Here is a 22,671-nt window from a genome sequence, read left to right on the forward strand (position 1 = left end):
GATATTTTCTTTTGTTACCGAAACCATATAAATTTTTGGTATTTACATTTTAGTGATTTGATTAGTAAAAATTATGAGATGACGTAGAAAGTAAGAAAAGATGATTGAAATGATATTTAATGTAAAATGGAATGGAATGCAGTGTGATAGTGAATGAAGGTGAAAAAAAAGAAGAAATGTTGAGAAAAGTGATATATTCTGATGCTAAAGTGGGAGGGTATAATCTAAATCTCACAGAAAAGTATGAAGAAGAATAAATAGCGAAGAATTAATTAAGGGGTGAAATAAAAGAAGAAGAGATTAATATTAGTTTTGATATAAATAAATAAATAAATAAATAAAAAAGAAAAGAGAAAAGAAGGAAAAAGAGTAAGAGAGTGTGATATGTTATGGTTGCATGTAAAAGAGTATAAGAAGAGTGGAAGAGAGGAGAGGTAAAGGGTGCGGTGGTGGAGCCAGAGAGAGAGAGAGGAAACAGAGGGGTCCACGATCCACGGTGAGAGTGCACGAAAACCGAAGCCTCTCTACGCCACTTCAAAAATAAAAAGAGCATAAACGGAAAAAACAGCTGTAACCTTTTACTGGGTTTTTTCCCGGGAAAATATTAACAGCCTCGCCACCACATCCTTACCAGATCGCTCCACCGGAATCATCATGGACCGCTCCGCCGCCAGACTCAATGTCCCTACGCCGGTCGCCTCCGGACCCTCTGCGGAGGCCACTCTACGCCACGTGGACCGTCTCATAAACTCCAATCACTACACGTCGCCTTCCAGGACAATCTACTCCGACCGCTTCATTCCCAGCAGATCTGCGTCGAAATTCGCGCTCTTCGACATCGCCTCGCTACCCGAGGGCCGTGACGACAGCTCCAGCGCCTACACCACGCTTCTCCGCACCGCCCTCTTCGGCCCCGATGCCGCCGGCCTGGCGCCGCCCCTCACGCCGCAGAAAACGGCCTCGCCGCCCATGACGCTCCCCAGCCGGAATATTTTCCGGTACAAGACCGAGACGCGCCAGTCCATGCACTCGCTCTCGCCGTTCATGTGCGACGATTCCGTACCCGGAGTTAATCACGGCCCGGTCAAGGCTCCCAGGAAGGTTCCCAGGTCGCCTTTTAAGGTGAATTTTGATATAATTCAGTTTAATTTGGTTTATTTTTATTTTCTTTTGCTGCCTATGGAGATTGAGATGTTTGGAGTAGGTTCTGGATGCGCCTGCGCTGCAAGATGATTTTTACCTGAATCTAGTGGACTGGTCTTCGCATAATGTCTTGGCTGTTGGTCTGGGTAACTGTGTTTATCTCTGGAATGCTTGTAGCAGCAAGGTGACCTTTTTTGTTGTTGCTCGATTTAGGAACTTTGATTTCGCTTTGGTTGCGATTTGTGCTGGCCAATGTTCTGTTTATGCAAATTGAAAGAATTGTCTTTGTGATTATTCTGTATTGATGTGATCACGCAGGTTACTAAATTATGTGATTTGGGGATTGATGACCTCGTTTGTTCCGTAGGCTGGGCTCAACGTGGTACGCACCTTGCTGTTGGAACTAGCAATGGTAAAGTTCAGGTAAGAGTTTACGCTCTGATCTCTATCGCATTTACGGATTCGTATCAGGGGTTCCCAAAGGATTACCAGGTGTTATGATTTAAACTTTGTTTTTGGGGGTTCGGTTTTATTGCCATCCCCTCGATCGTGAAAAAGGGTGCTGCAAGCTTTAGTCATGGCAATTGATATGTGTGTGGTAACGCAATGATGCATGGTAGCCTTCACCCTAGTGGACCACTACAGCCATTTAGCATTATTGTTATGGGGGTTGATTAACTTCTGTTGATCCTGAAGCCCTAAAGAAATTCTTCAAAAAGAAGGCAGCATTGGGGTAAACTGTCAAGATAATGATGCGGTCCTTCATTTTGGTTGGAGAGAAAAAAATGGCAAGTAATTAATTAGAACATGCTCGAGTATATGGGAAGCAATTGAAGATAGCTTCTAAGGGAAGTCAGTTAGTTGCTTGACATCCTGTAGGTGAATCGAGTCTTCCAGGGGACAGACCTGGTTGGTTTTTTAGCTTTCAGCAAATGAGTATCAAATTGCATGTCACTAGTGGTTTATCTGTCTATGTCCAGAATGGAATGGAAATTATTTTAATAGTAATTAAGGAATGCAATATCATGGAAAATAATTTGATGATTTTTTCTTTAATGACATGATTCATCTTAGACAAATAATAAGCGTGTAGATATGTTTGTTTGGGATTAGGTTGAACTTCAATAAAAGATAAAGATTTTCTGTACTATTTTTCTCATTTTCCATTATTTTATTTTAATTTTACTGATGGTGTTTAAAATTAGAAGGTTAGAAAATTTCTGTGTTTATCATTCTTGTGCCCCTCCCTTCCATTCACTTCAGTAAAATGCTTTCTTGGGATAAATCATTTACTTTCTTTCAAGAAGAAGAGACACTTAAATATCTTATAAATGCTTTAGTTCATAGGTGTATTTGTGCCATTCCAAAACCTTGTATTATAGACCTTGTCATGCTCTGTCACGTCATATTGCGTTTTATTATCAATATAAAGTTAGGTTGATAAATTTTGGGGGAGCGTTCACTATAGAAGTGAGTTGTGTTTCTCACACTTAGTCTGTGTACTGGACTCGTGCTCTCGTGTAAACCCCAGTGGGTTGAAAAGAGCCTTCAAAACCGTGATACTAATGGTGTGAAGTGAACTAGAAGCTAAGCTGATGGGAGTGTAGAGGCTCCACTAAGAATGGGAGTTCTGTGCTTGGTATGAAGCATAGAAACTCCAGTGTGCAGGTATTTCTACATGTCTAATGTTGGACACTGACACATGTCAAACGGTATTTACTTTTTGGCTTGGAAACTTGTAGACACAGCTCAGACACTACTGCTTCAGTAAAAAAAAAAAAAAAAGAAGCAAAGGATACGGCTACAGCATATCCAACTTTTATTTTAGAAATTTCATAACCAAATTTCAAACTATTAGATAACAGAAAGATAGATTGCAAATAATCTTGTCGCATACACCTTCTTTGTTTTCCATTCTGGTGTTTAAGTTTGGCTTCTTAATTCCTCTCTGGAGTAAGATTTGGCTCCTGTCTTCCTCTTAGGTTCTTGTTCTCGATCTCCACTGCATTTTGGTGGCTTGCTCTATTTTTATTTTAGACGCCCCTATTTCCATTGCTTTGTGATTTTGTGCTATTGGCATTTCGTTTGGGCAATTTTGGCTTTGATTACTTTAAAACCATTATAAATCATTCTGTATAGGACATTACCAATCTCTCTGTGTTGTGTTTGGTGCCTGAGCTTCATAGGGTCGGTGTAACAGCTGGCTAATGTGATCGTGCTTGTGCTTGTATCATTAAATCATTTGTTAAATGGGTTAGTGAAGTTTTTGGTTTTATCATATTGATGCTGAAAAACGTAAATATGTTGGTTTGTGTCTTTCTTGTATACGGCCTTTTTTTGACAGTGATTCTATGCCAGTTAGGCTTCACTTTTGACAAATTGTATTAGTTTGATATTGATATAGTAGATAAGCATGCCATGCATTAGACTTTAAATGTAGAAACTTAATTTACTTGCTTGATTGCATATTATTTATCTTCCAACTCCTTTGCTCTCAAGGAGCTAAATTGGGGCTGGAGAGATATAGGTGGCTCAGTTTCATTTTGAGTTTTGATATCTAGTGCATTGCTTCTACACATTTTCCTTGAGACTAAGTTCCCCAAGAAAACAAATTTGATCTCCGCTTAACTATTTTAGATGATCACAAAAAGATTCTTTCTTCCCATTGTATCCCCGAATCTTGCTGTTTCATTTTATTTTTTCTCCCATCCACCAATTAAACAATGCCTGGGTCTAATTATTATCCATGTAGATTTGGGATGCATCTCGTTGCAAGAAGATAAGGTCTATGGAGGGTCATCGGTTACGTGTTGGAGCCTTGGCCTGGAGTTCATCTCTTTTGTCTTCTGGCGGCAGGGATAAGAATATTTATCAAAGAGATATCCGCGCACAAGAAGATTTTGTCAGTAAACTGTCAGGGCATAAATCAGAGGTCAGTCTTGTTTTTATTTCTTAGAGTTTCATCTTGTCCAACTATTCTACTGTGCATGATATCCAGCACATATTGATATTTCTTTTTGTATCTTTAAAGGTTTGTGGACTGAAGTGGTCTTATGATAACCGTGAGTTGGCATCTGGAGGAAATGACAACAGAGTATGCAAGTGCAAACTTAAGCATTCTTCTGAACTATTATTCTTTATTCTCCTGCAAGTACTAATACTTTTTTTTTTTTTTGCAGCTGTTTGTATGGAATCAACACTCAACTCAACCTGTCCTGAAGTACTGCGAACATACAGCAGCTGTTAAAGCTATTGCATGGTCTCCTCATCTTCATGGACTTCTTGCATCCGGGGGAGGAACTGCAGATCGATGCATACGTTTCTGGAATACAACCACCAACTCACACCTAAGCTGCATGGACACTGGAAGTCAGGTAAGAGTACTTGTGTTTAATATGTTTATACTTTTGTGTCAAATTCACTTCATTTCAATATTTTCTGCAATATGAGGATGACTATTTGTTGGTTCTACAAATTATTTTACTGGTCGGTGTATTATGTGTTCCTTCTGGTGTAGGGTAATTTTGGTAACTCGTTTAAAGTGTGATAGAACAACAAACTGCTTAAACCAAAATCTATGAAATGGAAATAATAAAATAGCGCTTGAAAAATGATTCAGGATACACCATTGAAGAAAGATAAAGATGTTTAAGAAAGGATTAGAGAATTTCATGGTATAGCAATGTTGGACATCAATATGAACAGGACTCTCTAATAATGCAATCTTTATGATTAATGTTGAAAGATAAAAATTTAATGATTTGTTGTAGACATACTTTCTTTTCCAATTCTTTGAGTGGTAATAAGTCATGACGTTTTTTTTTTTGTTTTTTTTCAATGTGAAATAGGGGCTTAAACCCTAAAAATGCAGAATCATCTTAAATGCATAGTAGCTGAATAATTAGTTACCAAAAGAAAGAGGTAGAACTAGGAGGTTAGTCATTTTTCTGCCTAAAGGTTATGATGACTGCCAAATTATAACATTCACTGTTTGCAATGGACCAACTCTCGTATAAGCTTAGACTATTAGTTGAAGACTTATGAATGATCATCACATCTCTAATATCATAGCGTGCCCTGAGGGTGAGGGCCTTTTAAACTTGAAGTGTGAACAATGCCCGAGCCTACTAAATCATGAAATCCAACCTTAATTTAAAAGAATGAGGGTAACAATAATTGAAACCTGACCAGTTAGACAAGGAATCTGTAATACTATGTCAAAGATCAATTCTATTAAAAGCTTAAGCTATTGGATGAAGGCTTACACCTTTAAAGCATCTCTAACTAAGATCGTCATTATTATTATACCATAACTCTAGGAATGTACCAAGTTGAACATGGACTGGTTATTGTTCTTTGGCATTTACCACTTCAAATATTGAGAAATTTACCACTTCAAATATCGAGAGTAGGATAAAAGAATCTTCCTGCTCTGCCCTTTCCATTTCTTAATACAAATAAAATGGTGTTCAACCTTTATATTTGGCAGGTTTGCAATCTTGTCTGGTCAAAAAATGTCAACGAACTAGTAAGCACACATGGTTACTCCCAGAACCAGATAATTGTTTGGAGATACCCCACCATGTCAAAGGTCCAACATCTACTGTCCTAAGATGTGTCTCTTCTTTTATTTTTACTTTATTCAAACATGTTTTACCATCAGTTTTGGTCCTTTGATGCAGCTGGCCACTCTTACCGGCCACACATACAGAGTTCTCTATCTTGCCATTTCTCCGGATGGACAGGTATTTCAGTTCTTTAACCTATTCCTCCTTCTATCACTCTGTCTTTGATTACGAACATGATTTCTTTGTCGTATCATCTATATGCCGTGTTTCTGCTTGTGATGAGTTATACTGTTTCAGACTATTGTAACTGGAGCTGGAGATGAAACACTTAGGTTCTGGAATGTATTCCCATCCCCTAAATCGCAGGTAATTTACTCATCTAAAGATAGATAAAAACAATTTGTGATGTGGATTGCCCTGCGGCTTAGTCTTACTAGGAACTGTATCCCTATTCCTTTGACTAGATGTACATTAAATTCACTTTAAATAGTTTTTATGACAGCTGCAGTTTTCATTTTCTTTCTTGTACTTTTCCTCTTTGAGAAATAACTTTTAATTTCAAGTTGTTTTGCATTTTATTAGAATGAGTGATGAATCATTACTTGCATTTATCTATTTTATGTTTGTTCCTGGAAAGAAACTAAGTATACAGGACAATGATTTAACCAAAAACACAATTATATATTTGCATAAACTTGAACAACAATCATCATGCCAATCCTTTTACTTCATGTCATATGTTGCTTAAATATGTTTGATAGATGGTTAATAATCTAGTTATCCGTGCCAAAATCAGTAAAGTGATTTAGTGTTTAAATTGCACTGATGGATGTTCTCATCAAGTGATAGGAATAAATCGTTTATGTTAAGTTTCACATGGCCATACCATGTAAAAAGTGTCTTCTCTCACTTCTTAAATGACATTAACTATTTAACTAAGGCAGGGTTGGCAAAAAAAATGTCCGCATGTTATGGCCGTGTATAATGAAAGCATTCATTCCCTTTATCTCCATGTTTATATGTTAACGAACATAACCATTGATGCAGAATACTGACAATGAAATAGGAGCATCATCTCTTGGAAGAACTATTATTAGGTGATTGCTCGTGGCATTTTGATTCAATCATGTGGCATATTTCAAAGTTTGGACTCATGCACAAAACAAATCTCATAATGGAGCAACATAATGAAAAAACATACCATAAGAAAAATAACATGAAAAGGCATGCTTTACCGTTTGGAGAGCATTGCAGGGAGCTATGAAAGTATATTGTGGCTGCCAAGATAAAGACATTCATGCGATTCGTGTGAAGTCTCATTTCTTACTTAAAAGTAGGTCATTTTTTTATTGTCCATCGGAATTTTATACATGTTAATGGAGTTGTAGCTTCCTTCTTTCCCTCTCCTTCTATTCTTTACTTCTTTTCCATAATGCTCTCCGATGTTATACATTCAAGGCAAGTACACAGAGAACACATCCTTAGCAAGCTTGTAACAGCTGTTGTATATAATTTATTCCATTTTAGGAATTTTGGTACTTCCTTCAATTTTTTTAATCATCTCATTGTTTCAAATTATTGAGTTTCCTGATTTTAAAATTCCATAAATTATCACTAGTTAGTTGATTATTTATCTTGCCTCCCAAATAGGGAGAGGTCCAAATTTTATAGTGAAAAGAATATTTTCAAAAATTTTAAGACAATACACTGATTGTTTAATGAAGTTTTATTTGAATTCCTGTGTGGATTCTCTCCCAACATATGATGTATTTACGAGTAGTTGAAACTTGAGAACAGAATTTAACACCCTGACCTTATGAGATTAAAGTAAGATGAGTTTTTGTTTAACGCGTTTTCCTTAGTGATCTAATCTGCAGAAGTGTATGAATCAACCATTCAAACCCAAAAAATGTATAGAATCAATTTCAAGTTACAGTTGGTAATATCATTATCACCAATCTTGCTCAATTGTTTGGAAGTCTTAAATATCTCCAATAAATGCAAAAACTAACAGTACTGTGTGATGTAGAGACAGACTATAATTGTTTTAAAAGGATTTTCTATTATGGATGGAGTACAGAGTAATTTGTAGAGGCATATTAGTATGTGCATTTTAATGACAGAACATGCAGACAGTTTCTATAATGGCAATAACTAACCAAAATTTAGTAAATAAAACTTTGGAGTACAAGAAAAGCATTGGAAGGAGTGTTGTAGATGAATTATTTAGGTAGACGTTCACAAGCAGCGTTGCGATTGTGATTAGAGAGTTTAAAGAAGAACTACGTATATTTATGATACATGAATATATTGCAGGTGAGGTAGCATTTATATTAGCAGTGTTAACTTTGCATGTGTAGTTATTTATGAGCACTATCATGGCTGCTTGCTGCTTTCAACTTTAACGTCTTCCTATGAATAACTCCGTTTCCACCTCTTCTTCCTTCTTTTCTCTCACCACTTCCAAATCCTCATCACTCAAATAACGCCCTCGTTCAATCAGGTACTACAACAAACAAATCATCTTCTAAATTAACTTTCTAATCAACATCAAACAATATCAAAGACAGTTTTAATATTTTTAAATATATATATATTAAGCTAATTTATACTAATTTATCAGTTTATGCAAACAGCCAAGAATGATGATAACCTGCTCGCGTAAGCGTTTATTTACTTGGAGTAAGCACTTCTCCTGAAGACAGCTCAAAGAACATGATAATTCTGATTAGTGAGCAATTTAGGACAGATTAATTAAAGAAGATATGTTCAATCATAAAGATAACATTACCTCTTCTTTTAACTTCTCAATTTGCTCCGTGAACATTTGATTCTGAGCAAAACGGAGTTTTTGAACGTTAGGAGTCATGGATACTGATAGAAAGAGTTCATGTTAATTATACTAATTAGGAGTCTTACCAATACAAAAAAAAAAAAATATGATTAAATTTGTACATTTTTTTTAATCTGAAAATTTCTTCCTCCACTTCTTTGATTTGAAATCCCTCAAATTGTTCTACATAATTTTTTTCCTACAAATAACCATTTAGGAAAACATCTTTTACATATAAATGATAAACTTTCAATCTTTATATAAAATGAAGGCAAATAACATTCTGATTGTATCAAGACTTGTTGGATTCTCTTCAAACACATGAGCATAACCTTTCAGTATCAACCTTTTTACTTTTACTTATTTATAGAACCACAAGTTGTGCCTACACCTTGCTTGTATTAAAGGTTGTCCACTAGTTCCTAAATTTCCCTTTTTTTTCAATAATTTCAATTTTTTTAAGATAGTCAACCTTACACCTTTGATAAATTTCAGATAAAAATCTTGTATTTCTGTCAAAACTGACATCAACTTCACCATCAAGGAATTGAGTTTTTGGGTAATTGTTTACTTATGGGCTCTTCCCAACTTCATTCGCGATTTTCAATGAAATTTACATCTTATAAGAATTTTTCCATTTTGTGGTTAAAAAATTCACTAAACTTTGAGTATCCAGTAAATGTTAAACCAAACCGCACACAAATAGATACACTATTTTAAGATAAAACAAAGACACACATATGATTTGATTCTTCTCATTTTTTTTTATTGAATCATGACATCTTTTAAGTAAGTGTATATAGGATTTGGATCAAATACAAAGAATAAAAAAAATAATATATCAACATGTTTAAAATAATGAAAAATCAAAACTATCAATCTATATCTTATCTCTATCATAATCAAAATCAAAACCACCGGGACATATGTAATAAAGATAAAATTAGATTTAAGACTTATTCCTAATTTAAGTTTATTCAACAAAACTTCTTTATAAACTTAAATTTTTTATCTTTCATCCTTCATCATTTTACATCGGACTTGTTTCTTCCAATCAGATTTGGATTCTTTATTTTCTTCGTGATCGATTTCTCCAATGCTTTGACCAACTTCTCAATTATCTATATGTAGAATTCATTTTCATTATGATCGACCTCCTCTTGACCTTGACCTACTTGTCCTTGACATTTGTCAACTTGTTCTTTGTTATATTTCAACTTTTCTATTATTTTCTTTGCGACTATCTTCAAACTCTTATTCATCATTCTTCCTTCCATATCACTGCTTCTGAAATTCGACTTGTCAGCAACTACTTTACCATGGTGGTGGTTCCCCTTGGTAGCATAGGCATGTTCCTTTTTCAAATTGTTTTGTGCCAACTCCGTCCACATTTGGTTCTCCGATTCTTCACATTTTCTTGAAACATCCAATTGAGCTTCCCTAGACACTGTATCTCCTCATTTTTTTCTTGAGTTTCTTTTCTACGACCTCTTGTATCATTTTCACCAACATCTTTGATTATCTCACTTGCTACTACTCGAGCTTCAATATTTTTATCGTGCTTTATCTTCGCTATTTCCATCTTTAGGTTCGTCATCCTCATCATCATGACCTTTAACATCTTTGTCGAGCTCTGCACATCCATTTATGGGCTATCCACACTCTCTACCAAGCTTTCCAGGCATACTAGCAAGCTGACCAAGCTATCTTTGCATTTTGCTGAGCTACTCATCAAGTTGACTGAGCTTGTTTCCTGCTCCACCAAGCTTTTCGCTTTCGAGCTCAATACTAGAACTTTCAAGCTCTCCATGCATAATGTTGAGTTCTTCATCCACAATGTTGAGATCTCCCACTACTCGTCTATGTAGCAGACTTCTCTTTGTTACTTGACAAGCTTTTCAAGTTCTCCCTATGCCCGACTTCTAGTCTCCTGCTTAGATTCAACTTGACATCAATCAACTTGACACCAATCAGCTTGGCACAGTTTGGATCCAGCTCGACACAACCCAGAAACAACTCGACACCATCTGGAAACAACTCCATATCTAATCTTCAGCTCGATAAGTCGGCCTCCAAGCTCCTGAACATGAACATAACTATTTATTCGTCATCTTCCTCTGTAAGAAGATTCCTCTCCTTTTTCTTAATCCGGTAGATATTTGCAATGTGGCCAACCATACTATAGTTGTAGCACTTCTCTAATCTGCACTCATTTTCATAATGACCATGTTCGTCACACTTAAAACACTTCACTCCTGAATGACCACCTTGGCCTTTCCTTGTCATCGGTCATGCTAATTCTGTTGAACAGTTTGCTTTTCGCTGTCATCCTTAAAATCACCTCTGTCAAGTCCTCTAATAGGACCTCAGCCTTGAGTGTTTCGAGTTCCATTCAAGTCAAGATGCGCTTGTAGCGCTTGATCAAATGGCTTATAGTTCTTCCTTCTCCACTATTCGTGTGGCTCAATTAACCCAGCAAGCTCTTCAACTGAGAGTGTTGACAGGTCCTTTGACTCCTCAATGGTGCAAACTATATTTTCGAAATCATGTGTTAATGATCTCAAAATTTTCTCCACAACCCAACCGTCTGACAACATTCTCCATTCCTATTGAGTTGACTTACCATTTTATCTAGTACTGTCAAAACGGGCAACCCGGCCTAACCCACCACGGGTTGGCCACTTAGTGAGGCAACTCTATCCGACTCATTTATTAGCAAGTCAAAAAAATTTGAACCCGACCTAACCCACCACGGGTTGATGGGTTAAACGGGTTGCCTCATTGGCTCACTTAATTACAAGTTTTTTTGTTAAATCCAAAAAAAATTACAATTTTTTTGTAATTCAAATTTAAATAATATCACTCTAAAATGATGTTAAACCCCAAATATAATTCAAAATAAAAAAATTAACTTACAACTCAAATGTAATCCAAAAGCAAACCCAAAAGCGAATAAATAAGTTTATAATATTGATAATTTTTGTGTCATTTATTCATTTATAAGATTAAAGTCTTGAATGGATAAATTTAGAACATTTTGTTCTCTTGAAACATCTTTTTCTTTATTCCCATTTAGATTACAATTAAAAATACGTTAACTAATAATATTGAAACACAAAATAATAAATAATTAAATTAAACTATGTGGGTTGATGAGCCAACCAGACTCACCACGGATTCAACCCGCATGAGTCGGGTTTTAAGTGAGTTGGGTTGAAAATTGGCCCATATAAAAAAAAATATTTTTTTCAAACTTAACCCGGCCCGAATTCGTGGTGGGACGAGTTGACCCGCCAGTTTTAACCCATTTTGACAACACTAACTTTATCAACCAGAGTTATGTACTCAGTCACACATTCTCTATCTTCCATCTTCAAATTTTCAAACTCCTTTATGAGAGTTTGAAGCCGGACTTGTTTAACATGGTTGTCCTCTTTGTACACCTTCTCCAAGATCTCTTATGCTTTTCTTGAAGATGCAACTTTTGCTATCTTCTCAAAATTAGACTCGTCCACAACTTTGAACAATATGTACAACCCCAATTTGTCTTTCACTTGCGTCTTTTTCAACGTAGCAATCTAGGTCACCGTTTGCTCTTCATCCTCCGCAGGTTATTAGTACCCACTCTCCACTACATCACATACGTCTTGGGATCCAAGAAGAGCCTTTATGTGCAGACTCTAATTATCATAATTGACCTTCTTTGACAATTGTAGTAGGGATATACCGTTAACAAGATTTGTCATCTCACTCATTCTCTTTATCTCAAACACTCAACAACTTTGTTTCACTATCTCCCTCTTTTTTCTCTCTGTCTCACTCGACACTCGGAGCTTTTATGTTCAAATACCACTTTGTTAAACCAAACCGCACACAAACAAACAAATAGATGAACTACTTGAAGATAAAACCACGATACATGCATATGATTTGACTCTGATTCACTATGGTAATTTTTCAATCATGACATCTTCTAAATAAGTGAAAATAGAACCTTAGACCAAACACAAAGAATAAAAACAAAAATTAATATATCAACTACTTAATCTAAATAATACCACTTAATCTATCTCTACTTATATCAATAATATAATAATATTGCACCCCAATCTAATAATGGAAAATCAAAACTATCAATATCTATCTTATTTCTATTATAATCAAACTAATATTACTAAGCCAAACTAATAATTGAGAATAAAAAACCACCCGCGACATATGTGGCAAAGATAAAAAAAAAAAAAGATTTAAAACCTATCCCTAATTTAAGTTTATTCAAAACTTCAGTTTCAACATTCTCATCAAGCTTGCCTCCTTTAACCCATAGAGGATAAACAAATACAACTAAATATTCTCAAACTTTGTAACCTATAGATATCTTTTGTTTAAAACTCTTCTCAACAACCTATTCAGCATTAATATAGTAGTTCTGGCAGCCTTTACCCATAACTTCTTACAATCTTTTTCATCTAACATACACCTTGTCATCTGCATGATATTTTTATTTTTTCTCTCTTTTACACCATTTTGTTATGGAGTGTAAGAGACAACAGGCTGTTGTTCAATGTCAGCTTTTTCACAAAATTTAATAAAAACATAATTTTTGTAGTGCTTTTTATTGTCAAACTTTATTATTTTGCAACATGAGACCACTTTAATTCTTTACAAGTATTTTATGTTTTCAACAAATAATGGCAACCTCAATAGTGGATTGAAAGAAATAAATCCAACAATATCTTGTATAATCAGCAATAAAAGTAATATAATATACACTATCATTTAAAGATAATACTGTCTGAGGTCTTCCAATATTTGTGTGAACCAACTGCAGTTTTTGAGTTGCTCTCAAACGGTTTAAGGAAATGGTTTTTGACAAGCTTACCATATTATCTTTAAGTACTCTCACCATGTTTTATTTGTCACCAATTTGATTAATTCATTTGTAAAACGTATACATTCAATAAATATGTATTCTAAATAATTGCATTTTGGTGATCTAAATGATTGATTTTTGCATTGTATATTAGTAATTAATTTAGAATCTAATTCACAAATTAATTAATTACAAGTTTTATTATTTATAATAAAAATTATTTTAGATAATAATAATTTTAAATTTATAAATTAGTATATCGTGATTGATTATTTTCTGTCACTAAATTTTATTATTATTTAAAAAATTTCTTAAATATTCTATCTTTGAAATGTTGTTAGCTTCCTTTAGATTTCACTTTGAAGCCAATTATTTCAACCTTCATAAAGTGTGATTGAAGAGTACCTTTCTTGCCCTAATTTTTTCCAAGCTGCGTTCGAGCTGGTTCTCTAGCTGTCGTAACTCGTCAAGACTGCATGTATCCAATTCATCTCCCAAAAGCTTCCTACAATATCAAAGAATCTCGAATGTTGAGTAAATTATTTTGTTATCTCAATGCCAATCAGAATAAAACTAGTAAAAACCTTCTGGAATTTTCTAGGTGCTCGATCGTCTCTGTCATGCTCATACCACCGTCCTTCAGAATCTGCATGTAAACACAGAATAACAGGCGCACATAACGTAAGTCATACACAGAAAGTTTAAATTCGACTAACCAAATTTAAGTAGAGAAGTCGTGTGTGCAAGTGTGGAGATAGTCCATTAACATATAAAAGCAGAGAATTCAAATATTATATCAGAAAAGCGTGCAATGTATAGTTGAAAACAATGTAATTAGACATGCACAAAATTAATTACTTACAATTTAAGTTGTTATCATGCCAAACACAAATAAAAATTATAGGAGGCTAGTTACACAAACATCAAAAGCTGATTCCGAAAGATAGAAAGTCCAAGAGCATTTGTCAACAACAATATTCGTATCTATCTGTACTGTACAAGTTTAGTTCGTTCATCACCGTAAATTAAAATTCTCGAAGACGCATATCTGTTTTTAGGAAGATGAAAAATGGGGAATCGATCCGTTTCTGACATGATATTTGCATGGAAAATGTTAGCATTAAATATTTACTCCTTCACCAACATCAATTCTCTAATATCAGAATGTTTGTTTTGCTGAAATGGGAGAGTAGAGTGGACTAAAAATAACTGGATTTGGTTGTAAGTGTGGAGAAGGGGTTTTTTCATCTATGAAATGAGATGATAATCATAATAGAATTTGAAGTGTTCGTTTAACTTAATTTTCCAATGTATATCCTTATTTAACTATTTTTTTAATCAATATAAAACCTGACACATTTTTTATGCTAAGGAAGGACAATAAATCTCTAGCAAGATTAGCATAATTCAATACTTCTAAATGATATGATAATGGTTTAATAATAAACTTAACAAAAATCACTGAGACGAGATTTAATTTATTTAAGACTTTAAGATCTAATTTAACTGATAAAATGAAAACTATTCACCATTTATATACCATATACTAGTTATGATCTAATTAAAACTTTTACTGATGAGTTAGAATACTTTCTTATCATGTTTCTGGATAATATTTTGCTTGTAAAAATAAGAACACAATCCCAACAATATCATTAACATGCAAAATATGTGTGTGTGTGTGGAGAACTGACCTGTGTATTTTCATGGATTCCTTTGTGGCTGTCACCAAAGTCCTTGATTTTCTTTTGATAGCGTTCAACTGTTTTGTTTATACTGGAGCATCTCCAATAGACAAGAGCATTAAAAGTTTCTTAGGCACCACTGATTTGATCCAACAGCATGACAGAATATTTGAGTATAAATACTAATTAAAGTTAACTATATAATCACATTTCGCAAGAAAAAAACATTTATCCATGTTATGTTGAGTAAGAATAACGTACTGAAGAGATACATAATCACATTTCCCAATAAATATTATGTAAATCCCTTTTTCTCTTTATCTTTTTTATCTCTTTCTCCTTTTCACCATTAGAAAAAAAAAAAAGAAAAACTAAAGAGTAAATTTAACTACAATAGAACACACTTTTAATGTGGCCTATTTTTTACTATGTCACTTATGAAATAACCAATACAATAAGTTCAATGTCTATTGTCGTTACAATTTTCATAAAAAAATCTCACACTTTTGTATATAATCTTTCTTTTCTTAAACATTTCATCAAATACCTTTATCACACCACTTAACCTCAAATTTTCAAATACATGTCCTCTGATCTATCCATTTTGGTTGTCATGCGTTAGATTTTAGATTATAAAGAAAAAAAAAACAACTGTCATAGAGACGATCTTTGAATCATAACAAGTAAAACAAAGGAGCAACGAGATTCTTTAACAATAATTTAGTACTTTTGTGATAATTTTTTAACTATACTTCCATATATGTTATATAGATATAGGGTATTAAGGGATGTCATTTTCTACGTATATTCTGTTCGAGGATTAGTCTAAGTAAAAGTGTAAGGTGGTTGGTAAGTCTACACGCAGATTTGCGCATGAGGGTTTCAGGCTATAAGAGGTGTTGCACGTTGGTTCTATAGGTACCCAAACATTGGATTATTCATATCCAATAGGGCGTATGCAGTAAAGTTCTTCTGATTGTTTCAAATGGAGAAGTAGCAGAAAAGGTGTTCTGAGGTATGTTTTGGTTATGTACTGATATCATATGCAGTAACTGTATGTCATGTCGGGTATAAGCAGAAGAGAAATACGGAGAGTATATGTTTTGGTTACCTAATTTTTATGTATCTTGTCATAAATATAATATAATTATTTTTGTTTTTTTTTTTTAATTTTTAACATATATTTGGACAACTCTATGTCTTTATATTTGTCTCTCTTTACTGATAAAAGAAACATTACTCGGATATGAATTTTGTTCTTTACATTCATAGTAATCTGGGTCTGACAATGATAAATAACGTATGTTCACCTTTAAGGCAATCCAACCTTAATTAATAGTTTATGTACTTCAAAAAGTTGCATTTACAAGGAAACTAAGATAAATAATCATAAGATACTTATTATTTCACTTAAATTCTAGTACTTTTACTTAAATGTGGCATAATTTTAATTTATTTTACGCTCTCCATTAAAAAAAAAAACTAAAAATATCATTTTCAGTTTTATTTGTTAAATTCTATAGTACTTTTTTAGTCTTTCATTTTCTAAATGTGATTTCTTTTTATGTGTTATAAGAGTATCATTTCTTATTATTTTAACTATGCAGTTTTTAATCCATTTATGAACTTGACATCTATTTCTGTACTAAATAAAGTGTTATTAAACATGAGAGGTACGCTTTAGACACGATACAAAACATAGCTGATAATTTATAATTTGGCATATTAACAAAAACAGAAACATGCATCACATTGGAGTAGAATGTGTAATGTTAATATAAATCGCTAACATCCATGTTAGCATTATTGTTAGATATTGAATGTCGAATTAAATAATTGACTAACATTGCATTATTAAAACAATTTGGCATCAGATTCACCAAATTACTATATTAAAGAAACTAAAAGTGTAAAAAATTTATTATTATTTTAGTTTCAAAGTTTCCTTCAATGCATGTAGCTTTTTAAAAAATTGCGGCCACTCCTTCGGCAAAAATGATTTTCTAGTTTTAGCAAAACTAAAAAGAATTGCATTAGTTGTTATAATTTTAATTTTTTGGTGGACTATATTAGTTGTTAGTTCGATATATAAGATTAATTAGTACCACAGACTTTAAATGTCTGTATTTTAAAATTTCCATTCCAAATATATGCACACTTGCTTCATCCAAGGAAGTTCTTCTGCATAAAAGTTGTAACTGTTTTTCTGATTAAAAGGATACATAATAGCAGCATACATAAGATAAACTATAAAAACAGAGATAGAAAAACGGAGGAAGTAGTACTTTCCAATCATGTATCTAAAACAACATTGGAATCTGGAAGGAGTTTTTGGCATCTTTTTTAAATGGAAAAAGTCTCTTTAACAACTTTTTTTTGACCATTTTTTGACAAAGCATACGTGACAGTCTATGATTAGTTCGTTTTAAATATTTTTTTAAAGATAAATTCAAACATACCAATAAAATGATAACACGTGTCCTGTTGTCAAAAGGTTATTAAAAAACAATCGTCAAAGCATGATTGTCCTTTTTAAATATGTGGCTTAAGATACTTCATGAAATTGACCATAGTTCAGACATCAGACATAATATAGTTATAGTTATCGATATAACAGAGGACAATGTCTTGGGTTTGTAAGTTCCATCAATCCAATGCCCTAGGTTTCTGTAACTACAGTTCATACTTTAAACAATAATTTGACAGATAAAAAGGAGGAAAAACCAGCATATATAGTGGCAGAAAGGTTTTGAATGGTATTTGGTAATTGGTTGATCAAAATAAACTACACCATGCAATCAATCCAACAAGGATAACTTTAACCAATAGGTGATACTCATGCATGCCAGAGAAAAAAGAGAAACAATTCTTTTTGAAAAAGAGAAACATATTTTAAGTAAATCAAGGCTAGCTCTTATTTTTATGTTTATCTTATTTTAAGATTCCAAGACGGTACTATCATAATCAAACCTGTCCTCCGTTTAAACAACTACTTCTTATGAAAGAAATACTTCATCTTCTATTTAAACTGCTATTCATTTAATGTATCTTAAGACTTATTAACCCATAAATTATTATAATAGAAATTTATTTATTAAATAACAATCAATTTTAAAGATTATAAATAATTATAATTATAGTAACTAATTAAAAAATATTAGTATTTAAAGTAGTTTTTATTATAAAACAAAAAGTATAATTATATTGTGAATTAAAATTTAAATTAATTTCTAATATTACCTATCAAAGAATTAGTGTATAAATTAGTCTCTAAATTTTAATTTGGACACTAATATAGAAATTAATTCAGATTCTAATTCAAAAATTAGTTATAATTTTTTATTTATAATATAAATTATTTTAGATACAATAAAGTTTATAAATTAGTTATCATAATGAATAATTATTATTTTTTTGTCTTTAAAATTAAATTGTTATTTAATAATTTATTGAAGTACTATAAAATGAGGTAATGTATAATTATGAAACTCAGATATTTAAGTGAGATATTTTTAAATAAGGATGTTTTAAAAATAGTTTTTTTCTGAATAACAAATATACCTTTAATGTCGATATATATATATATATATATATATATATATATATATATATATATTATTTATAACAAATTAGAACTTCAATCATGATATCACCCTCTATTTTTACCACACCATGAGTAAGCACGCAGAAATCCAACTTGCCACAATATTACCAGTTGTGTAAAAAAAAAAAAAAAAATCATGCTATGAATTATCTTCCTGTAACAAAAAGAGAGAAAGAAGGATGTTCAAATACAAGAAAATTTAAATATCGATTATATATACAATTGTAGATTGAATTGACAAGTAATGTGTTTTTGTTGGAAGTAAGGCAGAGTATAACACGTTTCTCATTGTAACGATGAACATCCTTAGTATTTTATACAATAATTTTACTTATATTTTATATAAAAGTATGCTACTAAAAAAAACGAAAAGTTGAAGAGTAAAATAAACTATCAATAAAAATCCTAACTCCTGATAAAATTAAAATGAATAGAAAGGTGAAGAGTTAAAGAAAGAAAACTTAATTGAGTTTAAAATTTTAATAAATTTAAGTATTTTCAATTGAATTGCGTAAACTTGTTTTTATCTATTATATATTTAATATTTTTATATTTTTCAATTAAATTTTTATAGTTAACATTATTATTTTTTCATGAATTTGATAATTGTAATTAATAAAAGAAATATTTTTAAATACTATTCACAAAATTTTATTTTTAGAGATAAAAATACAAGATAATAGAATAAATTATGAAAACTAAATTAAAAAATATAAAAATATTAACCACTCAAAATTTAATACTCACTTAAAAGTACAAAATATTATAAAAGATTTAAACTTGTTTAAATTAAAATTTAATAGCAATAAAGTGAACCTAAACATTATAAATCAATATCAACATTAAGTACAAATGAAACATCATTCAAATATTCACCATTTCAAAATTCTGATTCAGTAAAAGCAAGTGTTTAAGATATTTATGCACCGTATCATAGGTTAATAATACGCTCTTTTTAATTATAAATATTATCTACTTTTATCCTTTTTATCTGTTGCTTAATATTTTCATGTAAAAATAAAGAATATAATACTTTTTTTTCAAATTTATCCTTAAATCATTAATGTACATAAAAATTTAATGAAGTTTTAAATTTTAAAACTAAACTCTTTCATTCTTCAACTTTATAAAAGGGAAAAGGTGACCATGTATTGCATTTAATGTATATCAACTAGAATAATTAAAAATATTTTGATAAAAATTAATTAATATAATAAACATTTAAAAAGAGTATTATGAAAAGAAACACGAGTTTTTTTAGAACAATCCTTGTAATTAGAGCCAAAGAGAGTACCTTTTATTCTAACAAATTAGTTATAAAATTATATTTTAGTTTTCAATGTTTGGATTATAATTAATATACATAAATTAATTTAAAAATATGTAAAAAAAGTAAGATATAATTTTAAAATGAGTAAATAATAGATAAAGCTGCTCAGTCAAGTTTTCTAAAAATAAATTTGTTACCGGTTAAGTACGTGAATGACACAACTAATGACATGATATAAAAAATACGGATAAATAAAAATATTTCTTAATAAACTAACCGTAGAATTATGAAATCTATTTATTCATTTATTTGTTAACAATGTACATCACATTCATAAATGAAAATAAAAACAAGATTAGGTTTAATAATGCAAATAAATATGAAAATAGAAATAATCCAATCCTGTAATTACTAGAAGTCCAAATTAAATAACTTAAATATTTCTATATTTAAATAAATAAACTATTTTTTACTTAAAAGACGGAGAAAGCACAATTTGGCTAAGTCAAAATAAATTTCATTATTTCTCTTTTTGTTTAGTAATCTTTGAACAATACACTATGATTTTTATGCATCATATGAGTCAGATTGTGGTTGTTGATTTCTTTTATTAAGGTTAATGAGATTTAGCCAAATAAAGAGATATTTATTAACTCTTTGATCAAGTTAAAAATTAACTTCACAAAGTGTTAAAACATATATTGCATACGATCGCTTTCTCCCAGCTCCATTTACATAAGATAAAAATTTAATTAATTTCCTTATAATAAACATTTCCTTTTATATAAATAAATTTATTATACTATTTGCATGATTTTGACCATATGTATTTACATTTTGTAATTTAAAATATAATAAATAATAGCAGTAAAATTTGATCGAATACGTTGTGTTAGAAAGGACCAATAATATTTCCTAAACATGTGTCTAAAAGATACCATTAGGCTGTATTAATAATAGATAATTATTATAACCCAATTTAGCCACTATAATGGAATATGCTTGGTAGAGTGTTATATCAATTATAAGTTAAATATTGCAACGCTTTGTAGTCCTTTTTGTTTTAAGCATGAATTGCATGTTTAAGTTAAAAGAGTGATCACTATATGAACACCACTCTAAATACCCTGTTAAAATTTAATATTTTCAACTTCTTTTCTTATTTTGTTTTATGTACTTTATTACACTCATTTTTTAAAAAAAATCAAATAAATTGTGTTAAAGGACAGCTTATCTTCAATTAACTGTGTCTTTTAGGGGAAAGTGCACCGAAATAACTTTTGACAAAAAAAAAAAATCTGACAAGAGTGGCAAAATATATCTAGACCCTTAATTAAGACTACCTTTCAATTTACCTTTCTTGATTCATTTGAAGCCTTTGACAATCAGTGAATCTTGTCTTCTTCCATCTTATGCAAGAATTTTTATTCTTATTGAGTAATGTTCGGGTGAATTTCTAAATAAGCTCTTTGAAGATAGAAAAAAAATCACCAGATGCAGTGTATATATACACACAACTACCATAAATGATCCTCTTTAGCTTATTTCTTTTCCAGCTTCACCATGGACATTCGATGAGTACAACACAATGAATTTCTGTCTAATATTATATTCCTTAAGGCAGCAAGTATATTAAGTAGCCTAGTTTGAAAAGATCCACCAAAATCCACATAGCATTTATACGATCGATAACCATTTAATTAAAAACATCAAATGACACTGACAAGGGGCTGAACTCCATGGTACGAGCCAAGCAAACTAGGGTCAGGAAAATTGTTTTATCTTTATTGATTCAAATTAATCTAAGTACGATTTTGGCAGAAAAAGATTGGTCCAACATTGAAAGAATACACACATAATCAAGTACTTAAACAAATAATCAAACAAGTAAGCGACATTGAAAAAGAAGTTCGGGAGTAATAACGTACCTTGAAGTTGAACTGGAGAACTCGTAAAGCCTCCCTCTGGTGGAGAAGATGATGAGCGCGACTTCAGCATCGCACAGCACCGAAAGCTCAAAGGCCTTTTTGAGCAAGCCGTTCCTTCTCTTGGAGAAGGTGACTTGCCTACTCGTTTCGTTTTCGATGCGCTTCATCTGAGTTTTCCCCCTCACCATTTTTCCCGTTTTGCCTATTGTCTGGACAGAGGTAATAGGAGGATGTGCGTAATATTTTTGGTGAAGAAGCAAACAGAAAACGAGATCTGGATAACCAAGGAATACAAAACAAGTGGTGTTTCTAAAAATAGAAATCAAACCTGACAAAATTTTAATGTGGAAGCCAACAATGGAATCTTTTGTGCCCCTGAGTGAGTAGACTCAGCTACCAAGGAGTCGATCACAGAAACCCTAACACAGTTTTCCGGAAGAGAGAGAAATAGGGGCTCCAGTGACTGATTGATTGATGGATTGGTGGTTCCACCTATATACCCTAGCTTCCTCTTATGTTTTTCCTTGCATATAATATATATTATTATTTGTGAATAATAATAATAATAATAATAATAATAATAAAAAAAAAAAATATATAATAATGGGAGCATATATCCCAACCAAAATATTCTTGCGAAATAAGAGAGATAATAAAGGTGGTGAAACTCAAAAGGGAGGAGAGCCTAGAAAAGAACCTAATCCTATTTTTTCTTTTTTGGGTAAAGCCCGAGAAAAAAGAAATTGGGCCTTTCCCAAATTGAGAAA

General features: G+C 31.9%; 2 protein-coding genes across 3 annotated transcripts; one reads left to right on the top strand and one right to left on the bottom strand.

Moving 5' to 3' along the window:
• The first annotated feature begins 379 nt into the window (after nt 1-379).
• On the top strand, nt 380-7,253 carry LOC106769089 (protein FIZZY-RELATED 2). The gene is made up of 10 exons (XM_014654556.2): nt 380-1,122; nt 1,205-1,327; nt 1,462-1,566; nt 3,896-4,075; nt 4,175-4,237; nt 4,323-4,517; nt 5,633-5,734; nt 5,826-5,888; nt 6,009-6,077; nt 6,759-7,253. The coding sequence occupies exons 1-10, from the start codon at nt 655-657 to the stop codon at nt 6,810-6,812; spliced, it is 1,422 nt and encodes a 473-aa protein (XP_014510042.1). The 5' UTR covers nt 380-654; the 3' UTR covers nt 6,813-7,253.
• A 486-nt stretch (nt 7,254-7,739) lies between these two features.
• Nucleotides 7,740-22,383, bottom strand: LOC106767351 (agamous-like MADS-box protein AGL14). 2 transcript variants are annotated; one of them, XM_014652224.2, is made up of 8 exons: nt 22,233-22,383; nt 21,905-22,113; nt 15,112-15,193; nt 14,002-14,063; nt 13,823-13,922; nt 8,503-8,544; nt 8,365-8,406; nt 7,740-8,217 (listed from the first exon to the last, which is right to left on the bottom strand). In XM_014652224.2, the coding sequence occupies exons 2-8, from the start codon at nt 22,090-22,092 to the stop codon at nt 8,113-8,115; spliced, it is 621 nt and encodes a 206-aa protein (XP_014507710.1). In that variant the 5' UTR covers nt 22,093-22,113; nt 22,233-22,383; the 3' UTR covers nt 7,740-8,112. The 2 variants fall into 2 exon arrangements, with proteins under 2 accessions (XP_014507710.1, XP_014507709.1); XM_014652223.2 differs by having other exon boundaries at nt 15,112-15,202.
• Between the last annotated feature and the right edge of the window lie 288 nt (nt 22,384-22,671).

Source organism: Vigna radiata, chromosome 7, assembly GCF_000741045.1.
Source record: "Vigna radiata var. radiata cultivar VC1973A chromosome 7, Vradiata_ver6, whole genome shotgun sequence".
NCBI classification, from domain to species: Eukaryota; Viridiplantae; Streptophyta; class Magnoliopsida; order Fabales; family Fabaceae; genus Vigna; species Vigna radiata.

What these genes read in the sequence shown, in the direction of transcription:
- LOC106769089 (XM_014654556.2), top strand. Translation starts at nt 655, where the DNA reads ATGGACCGCTCCGCCGCCAGACTCAATGTCCCTACGCCGGTCGCCTCC. An exon ending in GGAATGCTTGTAGCAGCAAG is followed by an intron (nt 1,328 to 1,461) that starts GTGACCTTTTTT and finishes GTGATCACGCAG; the next exon opens with GTTACTAAATTATGTGATTT. An exon ending in CTGGAGGAAATGACAACAGA is followed by an intron (nt 4,238 to 4,322) that starts GTATGCAAGTGC and finishes TTTTTTTTGCAG; the next exon opens with CTGTTTGTATGGAATCAACA.
- LOC106767351 (XM_014652223.2), bottom strand. Translation starts at nt 22,092, where the DNA reads ATGGTGAGGGGGAAAACTCAGATGAAGCGCATCGAAAACGAAACGAGT. An exon ending in CACCTAGAAAATTCCAGAAG is followed by an intron (nt 13,923 to 14,001) that starts GTTTTTACTAGT and finishes TTGATATTGTAG; the next exon opens with GAAGCTTTTGGGAGATGAAT. An exon ending in ATAAACGCTTACGCGAGCAG is followed by an intron (nt 8,218 to 8,364) that starts GTTATCATCATT and finishes TGTTTGTTGTAG; the next exon opens with TACCTGATTGAACGAGGGCG.